The sequence below is a fragment of the Xenopus laevis genome, chromosome 8L (assembly GCF_017654675.1).
Source record: "Xenopus laevis strain J_2021 chromosome 8L, Xenopus_laevis_v10.1, whole genome shotgun sequence".
NCBI classification, from domain to species: Eukaryota; Metazoa; Chordata; class Amphibia; order Anura; family Pipidae; genus Xenopus; species Xenopus laevis.
The window spans coordinates 13,646,264-13,666,736 of NC_054385.1; the positions used below are offsets into that span (position 1 = coordinate 13,646,264).

General features: G+C 39.9%; 1 protein-coding gene across 5 annotated transcripts in view; it reads left to right on the forward strand.

Moving 5' to 3' along the window:
- The window catches only part of atp2b3.L (ATPase, Ca++ transporting, plasma membrane 3 L homeolog), a 119,458-nt gene that overhangs the window by 83,365 nt on the left and 15,620 nt on the right, over positions 1–20,473 (forward strand). For 2 of the 5 annotated variants that reach the window (XM_041573166.1, XM_041573164.1), the window contains exons 8-20: positions 710–751; positions 4,166–4,330; positions 5,400–5,614; positions 9,285–9,527; positions 10,954–11,195; positions 11,677–11,911; positions 12,604–12,783; positions 13,032–13,119; positions 13,569–13,675; positions 14,764–14,955; positions 17,390–17,603; positions 17,735–17,946; positions 19,276–19,383. In XM_041573166.1, coding sequence (XP_041429100.1) covers positions 710–751; positions 4,166–4,330; positions 5,400–5,614; positions 9,285–9,527; positions 10,954–11,195; positions 11,677–11,911; positions 12,604–12,783; positions 13,032–13,119; positions 13,569–13,675; positions 14,764–14,955; positions 17,390–17,603; positions 17,735–17,946; positions 19,276–19,383 — 2,243 coding nt within the window. Of the gene's footprint in view, positions 1–208; positions 281–709; positions 752–4,165; positions 4,331–5,399; positions 5,615–9,284; positions 9,528–10,953; positions 11,196–11,676; positions 11,912–12,603; positions 12,784–13,031; positions 13,120–13,568; positions 13,676–14,763; positions 14,956–17,389; positions 17,604–17,734; positions 17,947–19,275; positions 19,384–20,473 lie in introns of all 5 variants that reach the window. The other 3 variants (XM_041573167.1, XM_041573165.1, XM_041573168.1) reach the window with 2 other exon arrangements.

The window sequence follows — 20,473 nt, forward strand, 5'->3', positions numbered from 1 at the left end:
ATTTTATACACCCTTTTTGAGTTATATTATTGCTTCCATTGTCATTGACCTCCAGACTGAAATGTAGAATTCATTTCATTGTTTTTTTGTTTGTCTGTTTCTCTTACTATCTCTCCTCTTTTCTATTTGCAATAATTTCCAAACCTTACCCGACTCCCCTTCTACGATATCACCTCCTATTCCCCACTGTTTAAACTGTTTTTCCTAGCTTCCAAATCCACCGTCAATGCCCACCATATCACTGCCGCTAACGCATTCCTACCCTCTGGCTACATAAACGGTACGTGTAACTTGGAGACGCAGACCAAAAACTTCCAAAATAAGTATGACCATCCTAGTTCATAGTGTCATTCATTTTCCTAATGTTATTGCCCATGTAATGCAAGATAATGTTAAAGAAGGGGTAGAGGTGGTTGGAATTCCCAGACTTAGTCAAACTTAGTAGAACACAAATCACGTGTTCCAGTGGAAGGAAAGAAGGCAGAAACTTGCTCCCATCTGAAATCTATATATTTATTTTGTTTTCTTGAAACTGCAAGTGCTAGTTCCTCCTTTTTCTCTTTTTTGTACTTCTTCATACTCTGAATCCGTGTTGCTCTGGCTGTTTTGCATGAACCAGCTTCCCATTCTGTATACGTCTGTGGTTTTGAAGCTCGGTTGCAGTGTTGTTTGTTTTCATGTGTTGTTTGTCATCCCTCTTTCGCTGTAGGAAAGCAGCAGGATGGGGCAGTGGAGACTAATCAGAACAAAGGTAATGTGAAAGTCATGGCTCCCTACTAAAGAGAGGAAATGCTTTTCTCATGGAGTTGGAACCAGCCATCATTTTCATTTTTTTATGGAACAGTTCGGATTCATTGACTTGTATGGATTATAAGAAATCAAGTGGGTCAATGGGCAGTGTGATTAGGGTGAATTGGATGCCGGACAAGTGTTTATAATATGGAATGCTAGGAGGTATAAGTGCAGAAATTAAACAATTCATCAGGGTCAACACAAAGAATGTGAAGCATATGGAAACTAAAGTTGACCAAGCACAGGCTGACTTGAATCAGTTCTTCCAGAACGAGTCAACAATTCATTGGTCTGTGTATGGAGCCCATTGGCATGCCTGCCCCAAATAAAAAATGGAGTAATTTAGATACCATCTAATGAGTAGTGCATTGGCACCAGGGCTGGATTTCAATCTGAAGCACCCGTAGGCCACTCGCACATCTACTGCCCCATCTATTCCCCACTGCTGTGGTGCCAATTGCCAACACTGGGGACTGGGTAAGTGGGCGAATAAAATTCTTTAGCCTAGTTCAAATGCAGGCAGTGGGCGGAGTTCCACCCCCATATTTTTGTCTCCCTAGGCCCGGGCCTTTGTAACCTGCCCCCTAATCCAAGCTTGACTGGCACATTGATGTGGTCTTTGTGTGACAGGTCTCTTAGTCCCCCAATGGATGATCCATTTACCTTAGTGCCAATCAGCTCAATCATCTCAATATGGCCCAGCATGTGGGTGGCAAAATTGGGGACCTTCCTGTATGGCATCCTTGAGGTTATACTTTTTATGGGTGGGGGGGAACTATTAATTATGTGTCTGTGTTTAACATATGGTAATAAAGTTCTTACATCTAAAATTATCTCCTACTGCAAAATAATAGCTGCAACAGTTGGTTGAGCCATGCTAAAATGTCTAAGTGCGCATTTGTCTTCAATAGCCATTGTCTAAGAAACCATCTCCATGAACAAGGCCGATCAACTGCCAAACAGCATAACAGCAGGGAAAAATATTGGATATTTAACACAGATATCTTAAAAATCCGCTTTGTTTAAAATGCAGTGCCCCATTTGAAGATGCTAGAGTATATAAGAATGTCATACCAGGAGTTTTGTATTTGCTCCAGAAAAAAAACACAATAATTATCTTCTCTTGTGTACATTTCTTTTAGTTTTAAGTTAGGGTGAGAGTTGCTTTTTCATTTTTTTTGGGTACATTTGGAATTTTTTGGGGATCATGGAGATGGCTGTTCTGGTGTCATTTGCAATGTTCTGCTGTTTCATTTAAAATCATTTCTTTTCAGCAGATCAAAATTAAAGCTAAAATTCATCAGTCATGCCCATCTGGATAAAGACTTTAAATGTAAAATTGATTTAAGCGAGCACTGGTCTGGACTAAACCATTAGAAAGCTGTCATTTCTTCAGTGCTATAACATGGTTACGTTTTTTTATTATATACCATATATAATAAAATTATACTATATAATGCACAGCAGACCAGTCAGCTGTCATTTTTTAAAGCAGCCCAGAGCTGGGGCTCCCCCTTTACCTCCTCATCCGCCCAATCACCATACTCGATTTCCAAACATGCCTGATCGACCAACCATAGTCCATTGATTGCGGTCAGGATCATCAGGCCTCCATCCACGTACACATACTAAAGTTGGCCAGCTTTAGCATCAGCTATAGACCCCTGTGAATTAATTGAATAAACTTAGGGGGGGTTATTTATTGAAGTTTTTTTAACTAGAAAATCTGAATTTTTAGTGGGAAAAGAATTTTTCTAGGCTTATTATGTGGAAAAAGACTGAATCTGAAAATCCGGCATCTCAGACCTACTGAGGTTGTAAATAAGACAAAAAATCTGAATGATTTGCACTTTTCAGGCAAAGATCCACAAAATTAGCGATTCGGGTTTTTTAATAATAAATACGCTCCAATCGTTGATTCTAGCTTGGTTGGACTTTTTTTTTCATTAGTCAGATAAATTCAGACTTTGATAAATGTTACCCCCCCAAATTTGCTGTTCGTAAATTAGTCAAATTGTAAGATAAATGCGTATACTCAGCTTTACTGTATATCACTGAAATAATTCAGTAAACTGTTATATATAGTGTGTGTGTGTATTATTAGTCTTCTAATATTTGATGCTTTAAAACTAAAAAATAGAAAGCCCCCCAGCCCCAAAACAATTATTTCTGAACATTGGAACAGTCGCAGCATGGGCATCCGCAACCAATCAGCCATATCATTCATCCCTGCCCACTTTGTAACTTGGGAATAAGTCACAGCAGGGTGGGTACTGTTACAGCAATAAGGCATGACAGGGCTTCTATTGTTGAGGTGCATTTGTACACCTCAGGTGTGTTGTGTTGGCAGAGGTCTAATGGTCGAATAACTGCCACCACCCATGGGCTGTAATTGTATGAAAACAATACAATCTCTGTATGCCAGACTGGTAGCTATAAAATGGTTGCAGAACATTTTCACACATTCAAGTTCTCAAACTACTGTAATAAAACAATTTCGGAGCATTATCAGGATGGAGATCAAAATCAGGAACTTTTGCAATCACATCCGTGCTGTCGCCTCTAGAGAATAGAGAGCAATAGAGAATTGTCAGTTCTGAGCTGCTATTTTCAATCAACACCCTGTGATGGGTCAGACTGGCTTACCATAGTACCAGAAGAGCTCACATTGGGCCCAGGCCCTAGTGGGTCCCAGCCCAGGATAAATTACAACACTCAACCCTTACTTCCACCAAGGGCAAATATAAAACCTATATAATTTGACAATATCTATATCTTATTGTTGAGAGTGGAAGTAGCCTTGCTAGATACTATGGTGAGCCCTAGGAGATCCATCCTGAGATTGACCCTCTGTTTCAAGGTTCTGATGCTCAATAAAATGCTCAAGGCGGGCAAAAGTGAAATGAGAAAATGTTAAAATATTGGCTGAACATGGTATAACTTCTCCTTTGGTTTTACTAGTTGTCTTTCTTTCCTTTACTTGCAAATGATTAAGCTCTATGTACTTCTCTTCTTCTGCTCCTCACATTTCTATGTTATTCATGACAATATGTGTATGTTCTAGATTTAGATTACACTTTATTACTTTGATTCCTATCCATTTGTTCTCAATCACCGGAGAGTTTCCTAGAAGCCCACACCAAATCCTCTAGTCCCATATACTGTAGTTGTGGTTTTATTGATAACAAAACAGGGCAGCTGCTTGTTGGGTTATGTTGGACACAAGGCAACGGTCTATCAAACAGCCATTTCCCATGAATGACCGAATTTATTGTTTATGATAACCCTACTTTACCCTATTGTTTATGGTTCCACTACTCCCCGGAATTGCAAACGTCCTAATCTCACACACTGCTTTTGACTTTATTTCTAGCAAAAAAGCAGGATGGGGCAGTTGCCATGGAAATGCAGCCACTTAAGAGTGCAGAAGGAGGAGAAATGGAAGAAAGGGAAAAGAAGAAATCCAGTGTCCCCAAAAAGGAGAAATCCGTTTTGCAAGGGAAGCTTACAAAACTGGCCGTCCAGATAGGAAAAGCAGGTACTTGCAGTAATACATAAATGAAAATACATGTATAAGCTGTCTGAGCTGCTCTAGCAATGTGTTCTGCATCTGTTGATTTGTTGTTATGGGTTACTCAGATGGGGCAACGCTTAACTCTTGCTAACACATTAATACATGACTCCTTTATGTCTCCATCTTTTCCAAAGCTAACTCTAGCAAGACATCAGATTTAAAGCTTCAATAGTGAAAGGAGAGCTAAAAATGTATAAAATGAAGTTGCTGTACTGGCACAGACATAGGCAGCCTTATAATAGCTCTGTGATCCATGCTTTTACGGTTGATCACAAAAGCTTGCTACCTTGGATCTTGTTAGGCCATGTTTTGAGTGTCGGTGGCACTGCACATGCTCAGTATGCTCTGGGCAGCTAAGAGGGGAATTTATAGTGCACCCTATATCTACATCTCTGCTTTACTTTCTTAATTACGCCATCCAAATGTCTACTTGATTTTAAAAGGAGAAGGAAAGTTACCGAAGCAGTTTGTCAATATATTAGCCATAATTGTGCAAGCTATAACACTATATTTATTCTGCACAATGACGCTCGCTATGTTTCTTTGGGATAACAGCTGCCATATTAGCTTGGTGTAACATCGCTTCCTGCCTGAGTCTCTTCTTGCTCACTCATAGCTCTAGGCTCAGATTACAGCAGGGGAGGGGGGGAAAGGGAGAGAGAAGCAAACCGAGCATGCTCAAGCCCTAGCCCTGGAGGTTTATGCTGAAAACAGGAAGTCTGATACAGAAGCCCATGGGTACACAATAGAAGGAAAGAAAAGTTGTGTTTCTTTTGACAGAGGACTCGGCAGCATTACTTTAAGAGTTTATTGGTGTATTTATATAGACCTTTCTTAATTTTAGCCTTTCCTTCTCCTTTAATACTTACTTTAATAACACACTAATGAATAACTTGCAACGTAAACACATTTGGAGTTGTATGTTTGGCTCTTTCTATCTCTGACCCTTACTAACCTAGTTTGCCCTTTCTGACTTATTCCCACCCATTCTTCCCTACCGCTCCTATTGTTTCTTTCCAACCCTTAACACCAGGTCTGGTGATGTCGGCTATTACGGTTATCATCTTGGTGCTCTACTTTGTGATTCAAACCTTTGTGGTCGATGGCAAGGTGTGGCTAGCGGAATGTACCCCTGTCTACGTGCAATACTTTGTCAAATTCTTCATCATTGGAGTCACTGTTCTAGTGGTGGCTGTGCCAGAGGGGCTGCCCCTTGCTGTCACCATCTCATTAGCCTATTCTGTTAAGGTAAGCAAGTCTGAAACTTCTGTTTAAAAGGACAAAGAGTCTTCCCTAGAAGGTTCGAAATCATGGGCATATTTATAAACATCTGTTATTCGTTTTACACCTTGTAAAATTAACTGTATACTTAAAAAGCTGTGTCATTTTAAAATAATGCAGAGTTTAGAAAACTTCATATTCTTGTTTCTAGGCAACTTTACTTCTTTCTTTTTTTACACTATTTATTACAACATTTACTACTACTGCACAGCGGCAAATATGTAGCTTTTGATATGTCACTAAATATGTAATGGTTTTTACACCATCTTTATAAACAAGCAGATAACGCTGGAGATGTCTTGACTACCTGAGTCCATGGGCCTTGACGTCAACATTCCTAGATAAAAATAAAACCATCTAAGGAATTTCCTTATTTATGAAAAATTGACATGTGTTGCTCCCACCTTAGCATCCTACAGGAAGGGAGTAGTGTTGATAGTACAGGTTTGGTGTCTGTTATCTGGAAACCCGTTATCCAGAAAGCTCCAAATTATGGAATGGCCATCTCCCATAGACTCAATTTTATCCAAATAATCCAAATTTTGAAAAATATTTTGTTTTCTCTGTAATAGTAAAACTTGATCCAAACCAAGATATAATTAATCCATACCAAAGGCAAAATCAACCTATTTGGTTTATTTAAGGTTTACATTATTTCTTAGTAGATTTAAGGTATGACAATCCAAATTATGGAAAGATCCGGAAAGCCCCAAGTCCTGAGCATTATCGTTCACAGGTCCCATACCAGTACTGTACTATATTACCCACATAATGGAGAAATCCCAGGGGCAAATCATTTAATTTATGCACTTGCAGTTCAACAGTTTTGACTTGCTACCATTTGAATGTATGAGATTTACAAGTACCTTTTCATGGTTCAGACAAGAGGGTGACCAATCATGACCTATAAATGGGTGTTTAGATTTTATGCTGCTTTTCGCTGACCAGTTGCAAAGGATCACATCTGCTATTCTGTATCTTATCAGATGGTGTAACCCGCCCCGATGGTTGGGCCATCTCCTCTTACCTTAGGGCGCGCTGACCTGTGAGTGCAGGGAAAGGCTTTGCGTCCAACGCACTTGCGTCAGACACAGCAACGACAAATTATGTGCATTCTCTGCGCTCATTGGTTCCCTTCCTTGTCTGTCACGCTCTCTCTCTTCCAAATGGCTCCCTGCCCTTTAAAAAGCTCACTCTTACTTCTCCTTGCCCAAGCTAGCTTCTGTGTACTCAGTTCCTGCCTAAGTCGTCTTCGTATTTGTTATTCCAGTTTTGACTCCTGCCTGTTTACTGACCCCTAATCCTTGCCGCATGTCCTGAACTCTGCCTGGCCTTGACTTTGACCTTGCCTCCTCCTTGTCTATTCCTTGAATATCCCTGACTTGTTCAGGTTCCCTAACGATCCAGCCGCAGAAAGCCCCAAAAGGGTGTTGGTGAAGATGTTGTCAGGTGGGGTCTTGTTCATCAAGGTACTTATACCAGCTATCTCCCTGGGATTCCTTGTTAACTTGTTAACTAGCATTACAGATGGGTTTTGTTAAGCTTCTCCATGGTTTCAGCCAGGTCCTACCATAGGGTGTAGGTTTTAGGAGCATGGTGCAGATTAACTTTTAACTGATTACTATTGCCTCATGTCTCTAAGTGCATATGAACCAAATCATGATAGAGTAGTATATACCTTTGTCCATAGGTGCCTCTAGCCGATTTTGTCTTGCCCTTGGCTTAAGAGCATGATGTTCTTCAGGCTATTGAGTGACCACTGGTGACCTGTCAATAAGATATCGTCATCCTGCAAAATAACAAGCACTGTTGCTATCTACTGGAATAACGTGCAAAGGACAATGAAGCTTGCTTGCAGTTGTATCTGTGCCCCTCAACCTCTTTCTAGTTACAGTGGAGATTGAAGTTTTACTTCGCTAAGTTCATCAGTGAAAAAACAATTATACAACAAAGATTGTGTTGTTAAAAAAAGTACATTTGCTCTTCCTTAATCAGCTGAGGTGAATAGGAAATGCACTAGGTTGTGAATATTGATAAAATAGGCTACACAAGACAAACATGCTTAATTCCATTGAACTAGACCTGGTGATAGAGAAAGGTTTATCTATCTCCCTTTGTCGCCAGCGTTAAGTAAGTTCGATACTTTGCCTATTTACTAATGGGCGCTGGCGAAAATACGATAGCGAAGGAGGGACTCTATCGCAACTTTGCACTCTTACGCCAGGCAAATTTTCGCCAGGGCTAAAGATCGTTACAGGCAAATTCACGGAGAAGTTGATTTTACCTCTTACGCCAGACTTGCCTTTGCCAGCTCAGACCTGGCGAAGTGCAATAGAGTAGATAGTACTTCAAATAAAAAAAAGTCAAATTTTTTCTAAGTCCCAAAAAATGCCGGCGACTTTTCCATTTTCATGGGTGATAGGCTGCAAAAGGACTTGCTTCCCCCTTACTTTTCATAACATATGGCTCATAAACTATACTCTGGGCACGTGTGTAGGGCAATAAAACAATCAAATCTCTATTTGCATCTGTTAAGGTTCCCTGGGCTTGTGTAGTTTTATTTATTTGCTGTAACATATACATCCATTCAAACATCCATACGTGCATATTCCCCTTCGCTAGCGCAACTTCACATTGCCTGGCGACTGTACGCTAGCACAACTTCGCTACCTTTCGCTTTGCTGAGAGCAACTTCGCATTTTAGTGAATTTGCTGCGCGCTGGCGAAAATTCGCCAGACGCAGTGCGGCAAAGCCATCAGTGGCGCAACTCCGCCGGTTAGTGAATTTGCCCCATGGAGAGAAGAATGTTTCACTTAACCCCTTCCCTAACAGGGCTCTTTGATCTTGCTTCTCCTTCAGAGTGAGGCATACTTAAAAGAGAAACCCAGAGCAACTGGTGCTGGCAGTCAGTCCGGATAGCCAACACAGTGTGTGTGTGTGTATGTATGTATATGTATATGTATATGTATATGTATATGTATATGTATATGTATATGTATATGTATATGTATATATATATGTATGTGTGTGTATATATATATATATGTATGTGTGTGTATATATATATATATATATATATATATATATATATATATATATATATATATATACATACACATACACAGGTCAGGTGGGTTCTTAGGCGGGTTGGTGGCCCAGGACCCTTCCTACCTCATTAATATCCTCTCCCAAGCATTCTCCCTTCCCTGACTCGACCATCTCTGCAATAATCCTACAATGCCTTAAAGATCAGTTCATTAGCTGGCTTCTGTCGCATTGTTTTAATTATCAGAACCAACAGTTCATAGAACATAGAGGGACAAATACTGTTTTCAGCAGTACTTTAATTTACAAGAATGTTTATTGGTCAACGTTCTACACTTGAACATATGTCATGAAGTACTTTACAAAATAGTTCATGGCTAAAAGCAATCTCATGGAAATTAAGATAATCTCATGGCAATTTTTAAAATAATCTCATGGCAATTTTTAAAATAATCTCATGGCAATTTTTAAGATAATCTTATGGCAATTTATAAGATGAAGAATTTACTGCATGGTACATCATTTTGTTATGTCATTCACTTTCTACTGCCCTATCCTTACAACACTGGAAATAATGTGTTTTGTTAACAGAAAATGATGAAGGACAACAACCTTGTGCGGCACCTGGACGCTTGTGAAACCATGGGTAATGCCACTGCTATCTGCTCAGATAAAACTGGAACTCTGACTACAAACCGGATGACAGTTGTCCAGTCTTACATTGGAGATATTCATAATAAAGATAAACCAGACCCCAGCTCCATCAACCACAAAATTTTGGACCTGCTTGTCAATGCCATTGCCATTAATTGTGCCTACACCACCAATATTCTAGTAAGTCATGAGTTTAATAGGAGCATGTGGGATGTTCACCAGATGAAAGTGAGAGTATTGGGTTCATTATACATAGTTTTGGCCCATGTATAATGACAAAGTATATTCTTTCTTGCTGTTAACTGATTAAAATGAATTTGGTCTCCAGATGTAGAACCCAAACCCTGACAAGATCTTACAGGTGCATTAATGAGCAGTTTCATTTTTGAACATGCTACTTAAAATAGGCAACTCAAGTATTTTGGTGTACACAAATGAGACTTTCCATTCATATCAGTACTGAGCTGAACAATTGTCCAGAATTCAGTATTTAGAGGATTTCAAAAATGATGAGTTTTGGTGCATCCATACCGCAATCCAGTTATCAGGGGATATAGTCTAAAAAACTATGTTTGCAATTTGTCTTTAACTATAAAATTATTTCGTTTTCATTATTGTTCCATATAAATAATTTCTGTGGAACAATGTTCTGCATCAAACACAATTCCCCATTAAGCTGTTTCCAAGAAGATGTCAACCTTTTAAAAGCTTCTACCTCCTCAAAGACTAGGGATGAACCAAATCCACCATTTTCGGATTCGGCCAAACTCATAAAAGTTTGAATACTGAACCGTATCTGAACCTTAATTTACATGTGCAAATGTGGGCAAGGAAGGGTTAAAAAGAAAAACCTTCTTTTTACTTCCTTGTTTGTGCGACGAAAGTCTTGTGATTTTTAAGGATCTGTATTTGGCCAAATCAGAATCCTGCTGAAAAAGGCAGAATCCTGGCCAAATATTGAACTGATTCCTGGACTTGGTGCATTGCTATCAGACACAAGAAACTATAGATCCTTATGCAAAATAGTTATATCCATCTCCCAAACTCACTACCCTCAAACCCTTCCTGTTTTTTCTCAACATCATAGCAGACACCCTCAGAGTTCACCACTTTTCAACCAGCTACTTCAGTTCACGCTTGAAATATTGTTGGGAATTAGTGAAAAATGTATGGTCCTAAACTCATACAAATTCAGAATAATACATTTTGTTTGTGTGATTACAAGCATGCATATGAAAACAATATTCATGTTGCTTTTTTTGCATTTAAATGAGTTTGGCATGCTAAATGAGTTTCCTAATCTGGACATCCTAATCTGAACCTGGCTGATGCTGTCAATCAGCCCTCAGGACAATGACTGACATGGAGAGGCCAATAGGGTTTTCCTTAAAGTCCAATAACTATCCAACCAAGCCCTAATCAGAGAGGGCATCATATAAGTGGTTGATATGATGTTGAGTCGGTCAAGAGTATCCTAGGGAGCAGACCTGTTGTATATGGGCATGTAAGCGGTTGCTTATTATGAAACTTTTTATAGAACTGCACTTCTATAAGCTTTATGCTTTATACATACAGGCTAATAATATTATTTAATTCTTACACTAAGCCTCCAGAGAAAGAAGGAGCACTTCCCCAGCAAATAGGCAATAAAACTGAGTGCGCCCTGCTTGGATTTGTTCTGAATATGCAAAGGGACTACCAGCTGGTGCGAGACCAGATTCCTGAGGAGACGCTCTATAAAGTCTACACCTTTAACTCTGTTCGCAAGTCAATGAGCACCATAGTACGCCTACCCAATGGAGGGTTCAGATTGTACAGCAAGGGAGCCTCAGAGATTCTCCTGAAAAAGTGAGTGTTAATGATTTAATGTAAAAAGGTAATGGTCAGTCACATTCTGCATAAGGCAATCAGGTAATATAATAGATTTCTTCCTTCTCTCTGGTTGAAAATAAAAGCACACACAATATTACTATTAGAAATAAAGAGAAATAATGCTTAAAAATATAAAAGCTTTGGAGTAAGCTAAACATATTAAATAACAGCCTTTCCTAGACCGTTTCGCTTTAAATTGTAAATCGAACATGTGTTACCAAAGTTCATATCTCTTTGATGGCAGAACTTCCAGATATGGGATAGAGGGGATGATAGGCTGGGAGTCTAAAAAATCTCTAGGCCTTGCCTCCAACACAATTTAGATGTGCCCTGATGAGCTGTACATAAATGTATATTTGCTATATATATTGATGACTCTTACTTTTGTTCTCCAGTTTTGAAAGACTGTTACTTCACACACAATATTTCACCTAACCAGTAGTATTCCTTGTGGCAGGTGTTCAAACATCTTAAATAGTGCTGGCGATCTCCGAGCATTTAGGGCGCGTGATCGGGAAGAAATGGTGAAAAAAGTAATTGAACCCATGGCGTGTGATGGACTGCGTACCATCTGTATTGCCTATCGTGATTTTCCAGGTGTGCCAGAGCCAGAATGGGATAATGAAAATGAGATTGTAGGTGATCTGACTTGCATTGGAATTGTAGGGATAGAAGATCCTGTAAGGCCTGAGGTAGGCATGTTTATTGATTGCTTTTTTTGTTTAAAGTATTAGTTCCATGTTTTTTTTTTTCCTACTTAAATATTATGGATTTGTAACCCTATCGTGGTACTCTCTTTAAAAATATAAATAATTTTCAATACAGGGCCTCAATACCCTTTGCTATATGAAAGATACTGAGATTTTGATGTAGTGCCTCCACCTAGTGGGATCCTGGAATGGCACTTGTGTGGCCCCACTAGAAACAAATAAAAAAACAAGTGCAAATGGAAAAATGCAAAGTGAAATTACAACAATGTCAATAACACCCCTGGCCCTAGGGAACCTGTGTGGTTAGTCCAACGCTGACACATTATATACCAGTACTCAGTCCCACACTCCACTCTGGGTGGACAAAGCCAGTCACAGTCCCTTTTATCCAAGAGCTCTTACAATTTCCCCAGGTAGAGCTACCAGCCTCAAATTCTTATCCTTTGGATAGAGGCAGTAGCTCCTTCATAGCAGGCTATCAAGCAAAACCTGTCCTCACATAGGGGACACACTCTGGAGCCTTTCAATACCCTCCCACAGGCAGAAGCTCACAAAGGATTAACACAGAGCTTTTTCACATATGTATGACCCTCATTGTTGAGAACCAAAGAAGTAACATTGCAAATCTTAAATTAAGCATTCGTGATTAGACATCATGTGATTTTTCTGTGCAGGTCCCTGAAGCAATTCGTAAATGTCAGCGTGCTGGAATCACAGTTCGAATGGTCACAGGCGATAACATTAACACAGCACGAGCCATCGCAGCAAAATGTGGCATTATCCAGCCAGGAGAAGACTTCATATGCTTGGAAGGAAAAGAGTTCAACCGACGAATTAGGAATGAAAAAGGAGAGGTTTGTGTTTGTAAAACTGGGAGTAGAAGGAGAAATGACATGGCCATGTGGCTATATCCTTTGTGGGTCGAAATGATCCTGTTATTGAGGGACATGATATACTTTGTAAATGGCCATAGGAGCCAGAGAGGATTTATTATTGTCTCATATGACATATCCAATGAATATTTTAACACCACAACTATACTCAAACTATGTTCAAGTGCTAATTAATTATTGTAATTAACAAGATCACTTGTTTTTCTCAGATAGAACAGGAACGTCTGGATAAAATTTGGCCAAAATTAAGAGTATTGGCTCGGTCTTCACCAACTGATAAACATACCCTTGTAAAAGGTAAATGAAAACAATGTTAAGAAAAAAGTCACATATTCTTCTTGTGTTTTTAAGCCCAATAATTAATTAAAATTTTTGGGGTTTTTTCAATGTACTGGGGGAACACTAAAGGATTCCCTGCAGTTATTAAACACTATCCTGTCAGGAGAAACTTTATTAAAGGGGTTATTTGCCTTCCAAAACTTTTTTCATTTTAGTTTAATTTTCCTAATATTGAAGTTTAATGTTTCATGTTTCACCTTCTAATGTCTTTTCTAAATATCGATGGGAGGGGGTCAACAGCAAAATACAAGGATAATTAATGAGACTCTAATCAAATATTTTGTCCTATCCAGTACTTATTTATCAAATTTTTTGTTGCAAAATCTTATATGTTAACAGTCAAGTGCATCAATCTGGTAAGGTTGTATATTATGAATGCAGAGTTATTCTTCTTACATTGTTTGCAGGGATAATTGACAGTACAATTGGTGAACAGCGTCAGGTTGTGGCAGTTACAGGAGATGGTACCAATGATGGCCCAGCTCTTAAAAAAGCAGATGTTGGTTTTGCAATGGTAATTGACATTTTTATATTTTTTTCCTATTAAACATATTTGAGAGAGAGAGAGAACACTGGAGCTCACTGATGACCTGCAACAAAGCAATCTACTGCTCTGACTGCATCTTTTGTAAAATATGATGCCAGTAGAGACCCTTAAAGGAGAATTAAACCCTAAAAATGAATATGGCTAAAAATGTCATTTAATATACTGAACTTATTGCACCAGCCTAAAGTTTCAGCTTGTCAATAGCAGCAATGATCCAGGACTTCAAACTTGTCACAGGGGGTCACCATCTTGGAAAGTGTCTGTGACACTCACATGCTCAGTGGGCTCTGAGCAGCTGTTGAGAAGCTAAGCTTAGGGTTCGTCACTAATTATCCAGCAGAAAATGAGCTTCCCCTGTAATATAAGCTGATGCTACAGGGCTGATTAAATTATGATGCTAGTTGCACTGGTTTCTGAGCTGCCATGTAGTAATTATGTCTTAATTACTAATTAGCCTTGTATTGTAATATTTCTATTCTATGTGTACTGTATATTGTGAGTGGATCCCTAAGCTCAGTAAGTGACAGCAGCACAGAGCATGTGCAGTGAATCAGCAGAAAAGAAGACTGGGAGCTACTTTGGTCACAAAGATCTTTTCTGCTAAAGGGCTGTGGTTGCCTTGTGCTGGTACAGAAGCCCAAAACATAATGTACAACATTTCTACCTACTTCTTTAGTTAAGCTTTAGTTCTCCTTTAAGAAATGCTAGACTCTACCTAAACTAAGAATGAACTGTTACACCACTGAGTTATGTCACACAAAACTGAACACCATGCCACCATGTTCAATTTGCTACTCATCTCCTACCCATGAGATAAACTGGGCATTACATGCCAGTGCATAAATAAATCATGATATAGCAGCCATGGTAGAGCTTGTTGACTGTGGTTTATCATATCATGTCCAGCACCCATATTTATATACTGTATTAGGCTCCAGTTACTTTACTGTAACCTGCTAAATAACCTGGACAGAATATACTGTAAGCATCTAACTATCAAATGTAGGCAGAATATTTTCATTAACATAATTTGTATTTTCCTATCTCGCATGCAGGGTCTGGCAGGTACTGATGTTGCCAAGGAAGCATCCGATATCATTTTAACAGACGACAACTTCTCCAGCATAGTCAAGGCTGTTATGTGGGGCCGCAATGTATATGACAGCATATCAAAGTTTCTTCAGTTTCAGCTGACTGTCAATGTGGTAGCTGTTATTGTGGCATTTACTGGGGCCTGTATTACGCAGGTTAGTAAATCAAGATTATGTGTTCCTTTTTTAGCCGACTAAAGTTAGAGATGTTGCCTAGTTGTTTGGGGTGAGGCAAGCGTCACTTATGGCCTTACATGCATAGGTTTGTGACAGTCAATCTCCACTGAACTTGTGTGTATGGACCCCTGGCAAATGATAAATGTGGTCAATCTCCCCCCGTTGCTGTGATACCAGCAAAGTGGATAGTTCTGAATAGAAAGATGGGCCAAAGGATGACCTAATTTAGTGGAAATAGCAATTCATTGGCTAATCAGAAAATGGATAGTCTTGCTTTCCATTCCAACTGACTTCTATAGGTGCAGCCACATTTCCCTATATCTGTATAATTGCCAGACAACAGGTTATCCCACTAATACTACCAACTTAAGTCTGCTGTCTTCCCGCTTTTACATAATGTCTCCCAGTGTTGGACTGGCCCACCGGGATACCAGGAAAACCTTGCCTCTAACCATTTGGCCTATTTCATGGTCATTCCCTATTTCTTTATGTGGAAAAAAGAGGCTTAATAATGGAAGAACAGAAGGAGATATAAAACACTAGGTGGGACATTCACTAAGAATCGTAGTCCGCTTCGCACTTCGCCAGGCGTATTTTCGCCAGTGCTCTGCAAATTCACTAAAATCCGAAGTTGCGCTCAGGGGTAGCGTAAGGTTTCGAAGTTGCGCTAGCGTTAATTCACCAAGCAAAGCGAAGTTAAACTAGCGATGGTTAATTTGCCAAATTCAAGTTACAATGGAGGTAAATGTAGCAGAACTGCACAAGCCTGGGAAAACAGCAAATAAAATTTTTATTTTGCCCTACACATGTGCCCACTGTATAGTTACCATGAGTTAGGAAATGTAGGGGGGAAGGAGGGGAGCCCCAAAAATTTTTTTCAATCGTTATCACCCATAATAAAAAAAAAAAACGCCAGCGTTTTTTGGGACTTAGAAAATTTTTTTTGAAGCAATCCCTATCTACTCTATTGCGCTTCGCCAGGTCTGAGGTGGCAAAGGAAGTCTAGCGTAAAAGGTAGCGTTCAGAACAATGCGTGCGTTAGTGAATTTGCGTAGTTACGTCCGTTGCGCAAATTCACCAGGCGTAAGGGTGCGAAGTAACACTAGCGAAGTTACGCCAGCGTCCATTAGTGAATTTGCGAAGTAACGAAAATGCCCAACGCTAGCGAATTCACACTAGCGTTAGGCACTTTGGCACTTGAATTTGCCCCTAGGAGAATAAAGGGTTGAGTAAGGAGAGGAGGAATAATAATTTGGAAAGTGTACCCACAGGGTCAGACTGGAACAATGGGGGCCCACCGGAACTGCAAAACGTGGGTCCGGGGGCCCCTCCCGACATCCAAACTCCTTCTGCATGCATGTGCGGAAGATGCATTGCTGCATGTGTGGAAGATGCATCGCTATACGCATGCGCGGAAGACACCAGGCGCATGTGTGAAGACTGAAGACATGGCACGGCACACCAGTAGATCGCCCAATTGGGGGAACAGGTCTGGGCCAGTCCACCCCTGCCACAGTCTAAGGTTTTCTGGTGGGCCCCTAGCATCCCAGTCCGACACTGACTCTCCAGTCTAGTGTATAGTAACAGCCCTGATCTTTTTATCTTATTCGGCTTGATTTATAGCACAACCAGAATTATAATAATCCGTCCGCAATATATGCTTGATTAAAAAAGTATTTGCAGTTTTCACTGGTCGATCGCTCTTTTCATAGGGTTTATTAAGGTTCTTCTGTATATGAAAAGATGGTTGTGTGACTGGTAAATTTTCTTCAGTGGCCTGGTGAAACATAACAATTTATAAGTTATCTTCTGTTTATATTTTATGAAAGAGGAAGTTTCAAGTTTCTTTATAACATTTACTTTTTTTTTTTACTTTTTTGGCACAGTGCTACAACAGTAAGCCACATCCTAACCTCGGCATCCCTGTGCCAAATCAGAAAATAGGAGGTTATCCCTTTAATCTTGTGTTAAGGTTCTTCTACCAGTAGAGGCTCCATCAGGCCATCCAAATCTTACAAATCAGCAGAAAAATTTTACTCTGGAGAACCGAATACCTCATTGAGTCATTATTTATTGTGTAATACACATGTTTTGGATCAAGTGTTCCTTCATCAGGTGATACTTTATTGTGCCTTACACAATAAACAATGACTAAATGAGGAATTTGGTTCTCCAGAGTGAAATGTGTCTGCTGATCTGTGCCAAATTAGGTTGTATTCAATCCCAAACAGCTCCACCTTCAGATTCAAGTTTGGATTGGACCTGCATGGCGAGTCATACCCTGGGTTAAACACATATGCGGCAAGCTACTCCCAAGTGGTAAAGTTAAGTCTTGGAAGCACAGGGATTTGTCTCATTTGGCACAGGCCTTCAGTCGACAATCTACTCAACTCATATTGAATTTCTTTGTCAGGACTCCCCATTAAAAGCTGTTCAGATGCTTTGGGTCAACCTTATCATGGACACCTTTGCTTCCCTGGCTCTTGCAACTGAGCCCCCAACAGAATCCCTTCTTCTTCGTAAACCATATGGCAGAAATAAGCCTCTTATCTCTCGCACCATGATGAAGAATATACTTGGCCATGCTGTATACCAACTCATCATCATTTTCACATTGCTTTTCGCTGGTATGTAACAACTTTTTTCCAACGTGGATGCTAATGATTCTAATTGCACATATGAAATATATATAAATTTACATTTTTATATAAATAAATATTAGGATTAAAAGTTGTTTTTTTGCTTTTTTGGTTTGTAGGGGAGATCTTTTTTGACATTGACAGTGGCAGAAATGCTCCTCTGCACTCGCCTCCTTCTGAACATTACACTATTATTTTCAACACATTTGTCATGATGCAGTTATTCAATGAAATAAATGCCCGCAAAATACACGGAGAAAGAAACGTTTTTGATAATATTTTCAGCAACCCAATATTCTGTAGCATTGTGCTGGGCACTTTTGGAGTGCAGGTAAGAAGAAATAATGTGGCAACACCACACATTGGACTTTGTGAAAGACTTGTTGAGGGTATATTCCAAACTGTTTTCACCCGACAACATCCTGCGCCATGTTTTATAATGTCTCTGTTGTAGCACTAGGGTCCTGGGTTTGACCTTGCCATTATCAGCATGACGTTTGTAGGTTCTGCCTGTGCCACAGTTGATTTTGTTTGGGTACTTTTTAAAATATAAAAACATGTATAGAGATTAATTCTAATAATCTGTATTAACTCAAAGTGCTAAGGAATTCAAGACTTAGTTCAACAAAAGAGACAGATTCAAATAGAGATAGTGATGGGATGCACTGAATTTAGTTTGGGATTCAGCTGAAGCTTTATGAGGAGGATTTAGATTAGATTCAGTTGAATTCAAGTGCCTACGAGAACCAGACCTTAAATCTTAAAATCACTTTGGATTACGTGACTACAGAATTTGGCAGTTTTTCCATGTTTTTGGTAAGCAGACAGTGGCAGAACTACCGGGTAACTGCACCAGGGCTCACACCCCCTCAGGGCCTGATGGCAGTTCTCGAACGAACAAATCCCCCGCAAGAATCACTTTTGGGGGGCAGGAGGCTGCAGCTGCACAGCCTGCACCAAGGCCTGTTGGGTGTAGTTACGTTACTGTAAGCAGAACTTTCCCCTTGAAAGTTAGAAAATATTTGGCTGAATCTAGAAAAAGTAGCCTTCTCTAGAGAAAACCAAAAGGGAGGGAGACGGAATCAAAATATGTAACTCACAAGTGTATTGGACCAAAAAACATAACTGAAACACCTCCTTTAGAAAATGATACTTAGGAAGCTGGAGCAAGTAATTAAAGTGGGAGACTGATTTTTTTTTCCACGACTCTCTAAAAACTAGTGGCCTTCTCATTTTTTTTTTAAAAAAGCGCAAAACATTTGAGATTTATGTAGTGTAAAAACCATGAAAATCTCTAATACAAAATGTTGCCAGGTAAAAGTTGAGGCCCTATAGAAGTCAATGGGAGCTGCACTGATCCTATTGGATCTAAATCTAAATCAATTCAGACTTTTAGAGGTTTTCCTATTTTGTTTTTCTGCTAGGAATTGTCTGAAAAACTCAAATTTTTAGAGGTTTTCGAGGAATTCATGATTTTTAGCAGAGTTAAGCATAATTTTCCGTTTGTACATTTTATATTTGCATTTTTTTTCATTTCTCATGACATTCATAGTTTGAGTTTGTGAGTTTAGTTGTGGTTTCAAAAACCACGAAAATGAGACTGTTGATGGGCCCCTCAGAATGCAATTAACTTTCCTAAACAATTTTTCCTTTCTTTCAGATTGTAATTGTCCAGTTTGGAGGAAAACCTTTCAGCTGTTCACCGCTGAACACACAACAGTGGCTCTGGTGCCTGTTTGTGGGATTGGGTGAACTTGTTTGGGGACAGGTGAAAAGCAATGTTCATTTTAATACACATGAATTAGTAGTGCTAATGAATTGTGCGCAGACCTTACACATTTCAGTTCCATTGATAAATATCTCACTTCAAATTCATTTACATTTCGTAAAAAAAGGCAATTTTCACTATCATTTATAATTAGACCCAACAGCTTAGTGTTGCTCAGATCTGTACCATGTACCCATGGTATACAAAGTAGATGGATGGCACTTAAAGGAGAACTAAACCCCCCACAATGTTAAGTCCCCATTGGCCCCCCTTACCCCAGAATTCTGTCCCCTCTTGAAATAGTGACCGCACATGCAGAGTGAGTGCAGCGGAGCTCACAGACGCCATCTTCTTCTCTTGGGTAATCTTCATTTCCTTCCTCCCCTTCTGAAATTTCTGTCTCTTTCGGCACATGCGCAGTTGTCGTGAACGAAGATTACCGAAGAGAAGAAGATGACACCCGTGAGCTCTGCTGCGCTCACTTTGCATATGCGGTCAATATATCAAAAGGGGACAGAATCCTGGGGTAAGACTGTGCAGTAGGGGGTCAACGGAGGGGGGACTTAACATTGTGGGGGGTTTAGTTCTTCTTTAAAGTAGTACTAAACCCACTTGCTAATAAAAACCCCTACCCTCCATAGTCCCCCCCCTCCCTGCTACCCCTGCACAAGTGTTAACACAAGTAAATGCCCTTAAGCTGGTAATTGCAATTGTAATAGCCCCTCGTTGCAGAGTCAGCACAGTGGAGCTCACGGGGCCATCTTCAGTGCTTCTTTAATCTTCAGTAAGAAAGCGCTGAATCGGCGCGTGCACAGTTGGAGCAGTTTTCTGGATCGTTACAACGTGCTGAAAATGACCGAAGCACCAGAAGAAGACCTGAACAATACCAAATCATCGGAAGATGGTGCCCGTGAGCTCCACTGCGCTGACTCTGCAATGAGGGGTTATTACCGGCTTAGAGGCATTTACTTGTGTTAACACCTTTGCGGGGGGAGCAGAGAGGGAGGACTATGTAGGGTAGGGGTTTTTATTAGCAAGGGGTGTAGTTCTCCTTTAATAAAATCACTTGCTTTCACAATCCGGAGTTAGA